We start from the raw sequence: 10055 nt of genomic DNA on the forward strand, positions 1-10055 counted from the left end.
CGAAAAAAAATTAAAAACGAAGAGGAAAAGAAAAGAAACAGCTCCAAGACGGCAGGGTTAGGACAGGATAGGCAGCAGCATATGGGAACTGTGCTCTCACCACTGAATTACCAGAAGGGAGATTTCAAACTCTGCAAGAAATGCCAGGGCCCCTACACCAAGACACTGAAATTCCACGGGTCTAATCTCCAGCTGCAGCCCAGATGACGACAGACTTGACTCTCATTTAGAAGCACATGAGCAGGACTCTGTAAAAGCCTTGTCTCTGAGCACCTGAGCGTGAGCAGCGTGCTCCAGAGTCCAGGAGCTTTGGCAAGGGTGGGCCGTGAACAGGCACCCTCGGACATCACTGCTGGGCTAGCTGAACAGACCATGACTGACACGTGTGCCAGGCCTCAGCGCCTCAGCCCCTCAGAACCTCAGGTGCTTGTATTGCTAATGTGGAAATAAAGAAAAATACAGAACACAGAAAGAGAAAATGTCACAAATTCAGAAGTCTTAGGCTCATGTTTGCACAAGCACAGACAGGGCCATCTCAGTCATATCTATACTATGTGGCTTGTGACTGAGGCACAGCTATCAGCCCGCTGCACTCACATCACTTCATCATTCCACAAGTCTGCACCAGCCCCGTAAGGAGAGCCTGATGGTGTACACTTGGGGTACTCACACTTATACAACAAGGAACTGGACCAAGACTAAGACTCCTGGATCTCTCCTCTTCCTCCCTCTTTCCGTCCTTTCTTCAACTTACATAACAAGCGTGTGCTACATTTATAGAGTAGCCAGACTGGGTTTCTTTTTTTTTTGTAAAAGAGCCAGAATTAACACTGCATTCTCTTCAAATCAATTCCCTCTACTGACCTCCCCCACTTCTCACTGGGTTAGCATTTGACCTACTTGTGAAGTGCCGGCTGTAAAACCATGTATCTACCCTAAAGGCATAAAAAAAGAGAAATGCTGGACTTTGACTCTTGAACATTTCATGGAAGCCAGCATACTCCTCACTCCAGTTCACACACTGGGGAGAGTGGGTTGATCACTAATACTAGGTTGGCTGAATCCCTGAATCCCACTCCCAGGGGGCCCAAGGGAGTGTTGATGGCAAATGTTTGTGCACGGAAAATCCTGTGCTTTGGTATTTAGATTTCAATGGGAGAAATTTGGCAGAAAGACTATGTCCCGCATTTAGGTCAGGACACCGAACCCTCTGCTTCCAGTGGCCATCCCTTTTCCACTGCAACGAAGTAGTGGTGGTGTCCAATTCCTGGTGTGTTTGTGGAAATCCAGAAGTGATCCAGCCACGCTGCTGTCTCCAGGGGAGGTTTGAAGCCGACATCCGTGAGCCTGCGCCATGGGACCCTGGGGCCTGAGCACGGGGGCTGCCAGGACACAGAGATGAGGCCCTGGCCAAAGCCTAGAGCACGGTGCCTGCTGTCATTTCTCAAGAGAATAGGGAGGGCAAAGGCAGGGCAGAGCCCAAGTCACATGCTGTCCCAGGAGACCCCTGACCTAGGGTTCCTCAACTGAGGGAGGCAGTGAAGACAACCCTGACTGGGAACCCCACGCCACCACTCCTCTCAGCTGCCCAGCAATGTTCTGAGGACCAGGAAGGCATCCCAGCCTCTCCAACAGCCCACCCACAAACACAGCTAGGTTCTCCCTGCGCATGCTGCAGGCCCAGCGGTAAATCTCAGCCCTTAAATGCAGAATTGAATGCACTGCCCAGCCAAGCATCCTGAATAAATTGGATGCTACTTGTCCCTAAGGGCTGCCACTCCCTGACACCAGGTCTTGAAAATGGCGAGGAACAAAGGTAGAAAATGACAGGCTCTCACACAAGATTCTAAACAGAAAATATCTGTTGACATGTCACACTCCAGCCCCTTCAGTTCCTTTATAGAGCTTTTGCACTTGGCTCCTTTCGATCACTTCCGGATTTCCACAAACACATTTCCACAAATGGACACGACCACTACTTTGTTGCAACAGAAAAGGGATGGCCACTGGAGACCTGAAAGTAAGAAGGCTGAGTGTCCTGAGTTAAATGCAAGATGTATTCTCTCTGTCAAATTTCTCCCACTGAAATCTAAATGCAAAAGCATAGGATTTTCTATGCACAAACATTTGCAACCAACCTAATTAGAAGCACTGTTTTTATCTATTTTGAATTTGCACATATAACCTTCACCTATGCCCTCTCTTCTGCTTTGTTTTCTAGTTTCTCACATCCTTGACCAGGAAGAAGCGGCAGACATCACCAACTACAAATGAGGAAACGGAGGCCCAGAGACCAGACGCTTGTCCCAGGCACCAGACGCACACAGCAGGGATGGGACCTCACACAGCCAACAGGCCGCACACGTGCACGAGTGTCAGCTGGTTCTGACTTCGTTTTCCCTACAGGAGACCCCACAGTGCCCTGTGTGCACCGAGATCTGAAACCCTCCGGCACACTCGGGGAATAAAGGAAAAACAGGGCTCCACGTAGAGACGAGGGAGCATATGTCAGGGCTCCAGGTCATTCCGACCCTCAGCACTGCCCCTGGACACCTACCCTGGAAACAAAACCCTCAGACATCAGGACCCTGACCCCCAGGTTGCCTCCCCAGCTGCAGGCAGACACTGCTCAGTGTAGCTCTGAATTGAGGATGACACACACGACTCAAATGAGGCTCCCGGAAGCAGAGGCCCCCACCAATGAGCCTCCTGAGGAGGCTCCTGCAACAACTGTGCCTCAGATTATCGGAGGGAGTGCCACCAAGCTCCAGGAATATGGAGATGGTTCACAGGGCCCCATTCAGTTCAGCAGGACCCGACCCATTTAGAGACCATCACCCGAGGGGGGAGGACAGTCGTGAGCAGAAAGCCATGGTGGACCTGCCGCCTGCTCAGGTCACAGCTCTATGAACATTTACGTCACAAGGCAAGGGGACATCCATCTGTCCGGTTTTATCAGGTACTTCCCTCCCGGGAGACATCTCAGGTACAAAGCTCCTGCACGTAAATCCCCTGAAAATATCATGTGACTATGAGTGTGGGTGTTTAACATATAACTGCTGGCATTAGAAAATCAACTAGAGCCCTAGCCGGTTTGGATCAGTGGATAGAGCATCGGCCTGCGGACTGAAGGGTCCCAGGTTGATTCCAGTCAAGGGCATATACCCAGATTGTGGGCTCGATACCTAGTAGGGGGTGTGCAGGAGGCAACCGATCAATGATTCTCTCTCATCACTGATGTTTCTCTCTCTTTCCTCCCCTCCTCCATGAAATCAATTAAAAATATATTTTTTTTAAAAAATCATGCCCTAGCTGGTTTGGCTCAGTGAATAGAGGGTCGGCCTGCGGACTAAAGGGTCCCAGGTTCAATTCTGATGAAGGGCACATGCCTGGGTTTCGGGCTTAAACTCCAGTAGGGGGCATGCAGGAGGCAGCCAATCAATGATTCTCTCTCATCATTGATGTTTCTATCTCTCCCTCTTCCTTCCTCTCTGAAATCAATAAAAAAAATATTTTAAAAAATCAACTAGAGACGGAAACAGGTGGGAATCATGACCCCCCTGGGGCTGAGGCACCAGTTGTAAGAACCCAGGGGCCCTGGCTGCAAACACTCTGTGGGGGCTCTGCCAGCCTGGGAATGGGCCTCCTCAGGGCCAGAGTCTCCAGTCCCCCTGAGCACCAGCCACTCTGAGGTAGGAGGCAGGACACTGCAGACAGGACACCAGCCAGGGGTTCATACCTGGCCCACTGCTCTCTCAAGGCACCTGAGCCCTCACCACCAGCTGTCTCCACGGCCACCACCCTGCTGGCTCCCAGGTGGCCTCTGCTCTCTCCCTGCACTCGGCCCTGCCGGCGGATCCAGTGCAGAGTCCACCCTTCGCTCTGGGGCTGAAGGGCAGGCCTGTGGCTCCTCTGCTCCCTAACCCCCTCCTAAACTTTTGTATAGAAAACTGTATAAAAATTATGTGTTCTATTTAATCCTTATGCTTTTGGGCTTTTAAGTGGCTTTTGGTACTTCTCACAATAAAAAAATTTTTTAAAATAAATAACTAGAACTGCCTGGGACTCAGCGCCCCATATCTGCTTTGAGATGCCTCAGCCTATCTATCGGCAATGAGTGGCTGGCCCAGCTCATCCTTCCAGAACCATCCCCGCACACCTGAACTCACTTGCAAAAGCAGGCCAAGATCCCGGAGGCCCAATGCTGAGGAAACCAGAGCCCACCAGAACACAACATGGGAGAGACAGTGGGTGCACCCCCACTTAGATGCCGCCCGGATGCCTTGAGCCTCTTCCAACACACACCACCAGGGCAGGTGGACTCTGGAGCCGTGTTCTCCAGTTTCCTGCAAGAAACCTCAGCGACTGCCCAGGAACCTGTGCCCCTCCCCCAGGCATAGACTCCTGTGCCCGCAGCAGGAACTGGCCTTCCAGGACCTGTGCTAAAACCAGCCAGGGGCTCTGAGTGGATAGCATGAAGAGGAGCCAGGAAGCAGGGGAGACTGGGTGTGTGTGGCTGAGGTGGGAGCTGGCACCACGAGGTTTGGGTAAGCCAGTGAGGCTGTGTAAGGGACATTAACAAAAAGACATCATGAGGGGGAGACGAGAGCATTTTTGGAACATTCTTTCTAAAAGTACAGAAGTAAGATAAAGACTATTAAGAGCCGACTCTACGGACTGCAGTAACCCAGCTCCAAGCACTGGGCAGGGCAGGTGTTCTAGTCATCATCTTCCTTAATGCTCACAAGGCCGCCATGACAGAGGCACATTAACCTGCCCCAAGCCACACAGTCAATTAAGTTGTGGGCGAAGTCGGTCAGGGCCAGAGTACCAGCCGGGTTGCTCCATCCCACCCAATGCCCACATCCCACCAATTCTAGACTGGAATGTTCTGGGTGCTCTGTAGTGTGGGGACAGATGGCAATTAAGACCCGGTGAGAGCACTGGTGCTCAGAGGCCTGCTGGCACCCAGGCCACACAGACCCCCTCCCTGGTGCCAAGCAACCAGCTCCTTTAGAGGACTTGGAAGACTGCTGGCCCAGTGACTGCTGACCTGGAGAGTCCTCGGAAAGGAGCCGGGCGCACCGCTCACAGGTGAAAGCAGCCACTGACAACCTGGCCACAGCTGGCATCTCTGTTCCCCTACAAGTCTATTGGCAAAATCAGTATTCTGACCACTGGTTAAACTAACAGCAGTCACTGCTGCTGGAGGAGAGGAACTGAAGGATACGTGTTCTCGGGGCAGAAAGAGGAACTGCTGTGCGGCTGACACCACTTCCTCCCACCACCCTCAGATGACTGAGGGTAGGACAGCTGATGGCCTGGGGGCCGGTGTCCTGAAGCAAGCTCTTCTCCTCCTTTTTAGGACTTTCCAGCACTGACTCTAGGGCTGGCTCAGGTCAGAGGAGCCTTCTGGTTAGGCACCTTGTGAAGAGGTGACCACTCCTCTGGGAGCAAGCACCTGCTGTACTGGGGGAGGAGGAGGACTGCTCCCAGGACACAGGGGCCCATCCCCTCTAGTCCTGAGCCAACCTCGAGGCGTGGTCAGGGCTAAGCACAGACCCAGAGCCCCATCCTCCAGCAAAGTGTGAACTGACACGCACCAGTGTCTCAGGACACCCACGCGTGGCCTCAGACAGGCTGGCGCACAGCTCTCATCAGGACAGGAGGCACGTGTAAGAATTCGGCCAGTTAGCCCTTCACCTCTGATCTAGTTACACTAAACATAATCTACCATTTCCACTCAGAATAACCCCCACTTCTCTTGCCAAGTGGCTTAAAATATCATATTTCCACCCACAGCCCCATCACTTAGCCCCGTCTATAAAATTCCTTTCCCTATCTTTCCAATCCTGACTCTTGCCAACACCAAGTACACCTGGAATGAGCCCAAGCAAAGAACTGAAAAGGGCAAGTCATCAGAAGAACCATGACGGCCCCTCCCCTCAAAGACCCATCTGCCGCCACAGAATCTGCAGCCCCAAAGCCAGGACAACGGCCCTGTCAGAGGACCAAAGCCAATGAGCAACCCACAGCTTTCTCCCGGACGGGCTCAGCTGCAGAGACCAAATCCCCTCAAATCTTACTTCATCTGAGTGGTTTACCCATCAACAAGGAGTCGTATTTCCTGCTCCCCTTAAACTCCTAGAGTATCTCCACACTGAAACGGCTGATTCAGCTCTAAACAAGGTCTAACCTGTTCATTAATACCTATGGGCCAGGTATCTGGAATACAAAGAGACTCAGCCAAAGTGAATCACACAGCAAGTATTTACAAAGCACTTCTGCTTCCGGGAAGGAGTATTACACCTGGCCAGCCCCTAAGGGAACCCAGAAGAGAACAATGACCCAGGACAGACTCAGCCCCATGGAGGAAGCCCCAGGAGGAAAAGAGAATTCACACTTACACTGTCCATAAAGAGAGCCCATGGTGGCAATGGGCCCAGAGTCAGAACTTGAGACAAGAAGGTAGGGGATGGTGGGCACGGGGTCCCATTCCGGCTCAGTCCTCAGAGGGAATGTGAAGTCTTAGGGCGGTGGTCGGCAAACTGCAGCTCGCGAGCCACATGCGGCTCGTTGCCCCCTTGAGTGTGGCTCTTCCACAAAATACCATGTGCGGGCACGCACGTACAGTGCGATTGAAACTTTGTGGCCCATGCGCAGAAGTCGGTATTTTGTGGAAGAGCCACACTCAAGGGGCCAACGAGCCGCATGTGGCTCACGAGCCGCAGTTTGCTGACCACTGACTTAGGGGAAGGGGGACCAGTCGTAGCCCAGCTCCCGCCCACTCCTAAAAAAAGCTCTCTGAAAACGTCCTGTAGCTCCAACTCTCCCACATGGCTTCACTGACTGAGCTCCCAGCAGACATTCTTCCTGAACAGCAGGCCACAGGCATTCTCCCAGTGAACTCCAACCCTTGGAACTCCTCCCTACATCTCCCCACCCAACCCCCATCCTAGCACCACCTTCTGAAGCCCAGGTGCTCAATAAACACTAGTGCAGTGCCCAACAGGGAATCCTCCACCAGGCCCACGCTGAGCTTCAGCCCTAGGATTATCTGCCAGCTATGCTTTCATTAATCTTAACTAGGAGGGTAGGGCTTGAGCTTTTTACCTGTGAATCAACATCCTGTTTCTCTTCCATTTTGTAATTACTAGTGTCCCACTCCTCCAAACATCCCCTCTCCTCCTCCCGAATCCTCAGATTCCTCTCTCAGGGTTTAGTGACTCTTTGGGATATTCTTTTCTTTTTTTGAGGGGGGGGTAATTTTTGTTAATCCTCACCAGAGGATAAGTTTTACTTATTTTAGAGAGAGGAAGGGAGAGGGAGGGAGAGAAACATCTATCAGTTGACTCCTGTACCAAGCCCAACTGGTATGTGCCCTGACCAGGAATCAAACCCGAGACCTTTCAGTGTACAGGGCGACACTCCAACCAACTGAACCACGCCTGGCCAGGGCTCTGGGACATTCTTTCATCAAAACCAAGGAGAAAGAAACTAAGAGACCAAGGATCTTACACATTTCCTCACTCGAAATAAAAAATCCCATTATTATGACTAATGTGAATTAGCATTACTCTTTCTGACAAATTCACATTATCTGTGACTAAAATTAACCCTTATTTACTATCAACTATTTTATGAGACAGAAACTGTAACTGCTACATTACCTTCATGTTATAAATTTGTTTTACATTTTAGAAAACAAATATGGCTAAGTGGATGATAATTGGAAAAGCAACAACATAGATATATTCTGATAAATTACCCTCCCTCAGAGAACTATTACAGTAAAGCATGAATTTTTAAAGTAGTCTTGAAACAGTCAAATAAAGGGACAAATGGACTTAACTGTGCAAGCTATAGTTAACTGGCTCAGAATCAGTTGTTTCAGTGTTGAATAGAGAGCCATTGCCTCAAAACAACTCGAAGGACAAGAGCAATTTAAAATCTGACTCGATATACGAAACAGGAACGCTCGAGTAGAGATGCTGAATGACCACTAAGACCCACTGTTTAAAAATAAAAACAAAACAGTAAAACATACACCCACACTATAAAAGGAAAATCATAGCTCACGAAAACCTATTTCTATCCTGCAGATGACTATCATTTTCTGGGAGGTCAGTTCTCTCTGAGAACTTGCTCAAATGAGCAAAGGAAGTATCTGAGGAGTGGGGGTGGGGAGGAGGGTGGGGAGGGAGAGGACCAGAGGGCTGGCATCTCAAACTCTGATTTTATCCATGAGTGCTGGTTCTGCAGTAACTCAAGAGTTCTGGTTTCCTGATCATAGGTCATGCCACCCTGAGGATGGTCTCTGGCATGCCTCTCAAACTTGAAGGATGTGAAGGTTTTTGGGAAGCCTTATGCCTGGCAAGTGCTGGGCTGGCAAGGAATGAAGCCAAGTGCTATTGCATAGGCCCAACCGAAAGACCCAGGAAAGTAAGAGGAAGGCTTGTGAATTCCCGAGGATACAGATAGGTAATAACTTTTTTCCAACAGCCTTTTCTGAGTTTCAATCCTATGCAGCTTGCACAGTTCCGAGATACTCTGCCTTAGCCACAGCCTTGTAAAGGTCATCAACAAGATAACTTACTTTCTATTCCTATCTGGAACAACAGTGTGAACATTATATTATACAAAAGACAAGCTGCAAACCAGCCTAGAAACTCCTATCCTTTTGCTAGGGCACTGGGAGAACTAGGATAGTTAGAAGGCACTCTGTCTGAGAAAGACTTCCTACCTGGCCCTTCCATGAATCCCTAACCCACCCCTTCAGATGAACAACAGTCCCTCTGAAATAGCACTCTATGGACATCACCTTCTTAGAATGCTAAATGGGGTGCGTGTTGTGGCTGGACACAATGAAGCACCAATTCTCTAAACGCAAGTCACTGGGAAGGGAAGACGAGCGACCGTTTCAACTGCCCCTTGCCAGCATCAAGTCAAACGTCTGGAATGTGAAAAGCGAAGGACGCCAGGGTTCTCCGATTCCAAACCCAGGAAGTGCACTGGGACGGAGAAGAGACGGTGCTGACACACCAGAGGCCACGGAGTCCAGGGAGGAAAAGAAAGTAGATCCACTACAAGTCCGGGATGTGGGGAACCTCTGGCACCGAAGATCAGTGAGGGATAGAGAGACAGGCGCAAGGTGGAGTGGCTGGGGATCCTCGAGAGTAGGTGCTAGGGCGCCATCCCCTCTCTTCCCGGCCGAGAGCAGGGAGTCTGGGGAGTCGGATCGAGCTAGTGACAAGGGGAGTGCGGAGCTCGGAGCCCGGGACGGGCCTCCTCTGCGTGGGGTAGGGGTTGAGCGGCGGGCCGCAGGCCAGGGCGACCTGGCCCCTTCTGGCCGGCCTGCGCGGCCCTCACCTTGTCCGAGTCCAGGTCGGGGTCGGCCTGGCACAAACGGTACAGGAAAGATTTCGGATCCCGGCACAGCGTCTGCCGGGTGGTGAGAAAGTACGTGCCGCCGACGTTGAGCCGGACCCACTTGGACACGCTTCCGGGGCGCTGGGCCAGGGCGCCGAGCCCCACGCTGCAGCGGCGGCACAAGCCGCCCCCCAACCCCGCCCCGAAGCCGCCCGGAGCCGGCTGTAGAAGCTCGCAGTGATTCTCCGCCATGATCCCAGCAAGCCCAGCCACAGCTCCCCTTCACCGGAAGCGTCCGTTCTTTAATACCTTCCTCCGCACTCTGTCCCGCCCACGGGTCCGCCCTGTTAAAGCGCCCGCCCGGGCGTCATGAGGGAAACGAAAATCCGGACCGGAAAAGCCGAGGATCGTGCCCCCTTCTGGCCAGAGAAGGTTGTGGCGTGGTCCGTGGTGCTCGCGTACAAGTGCAGAGGTGAAGGCGGCGCGGGGCTGCAGGTTGTCTCGTTGGCCTCCCGGCCGGACTCGGGTCTTAATACAGGTCACAACAAAGATCCGCCATAGCCAAAAAAGAACTACACCGGCCATCGCCATTGTCTACGCTCTACAATGTAGAGCAGGGGTCCTCAAACTTTTTAAACAGGGGGCCAGTTCACTGTCCCTCAGACCGTTGGAGGGCCGGACTATAG

The 10055-nt window shown here is 51.8% G+C and overlaps 1 protein-coding gene across 2 annotated transcripts in view; it reads right to left on the reverse strand.

Moving 5' to 3' along the window:
• KCTD5 (potassium channel tetramerization domain containing 5) overlaps window positions 1-9641 on the reverse strand; it is a 33125-nt gene extending 23484 nt beyond the window's left edge. For both annotated transcript variants that reach the window (XM_070411596.1, XM_070411595.1), the window contains exon 1: window positions 9370-9641. In XM_070411596.1, the coding sequence (XP_070267697.1) occupies window positions 9370-9621 (252 nt within the window). In that variant the 5' untranslated portion in view covers window positions 9622-9641. The remainder of the gene's footprint in view (window positions 1-9369) is intronic.
• Between the last annotated feature and the right edge of the window lie 414 nt (window positions 9642-10055).

This window comes from Myotis yumanensis, unplaced genomic scaffold (genome assembly GCF_028538775.1).
Source record: "Myotis yumanensis isolate MYYU_CA2020_CCGP unplaced genomic scaffold, mMyoYum1.0.hap1 SCAF_4, whole genome shotgun sequence".
In the NCBI taxonomy this organism is placed as follows: Eukaryota; Metazoa; Chordata; class Mammalia; order Chiroptera; family Vespertilionidae; genus Myotis; species Myotis yumanensis.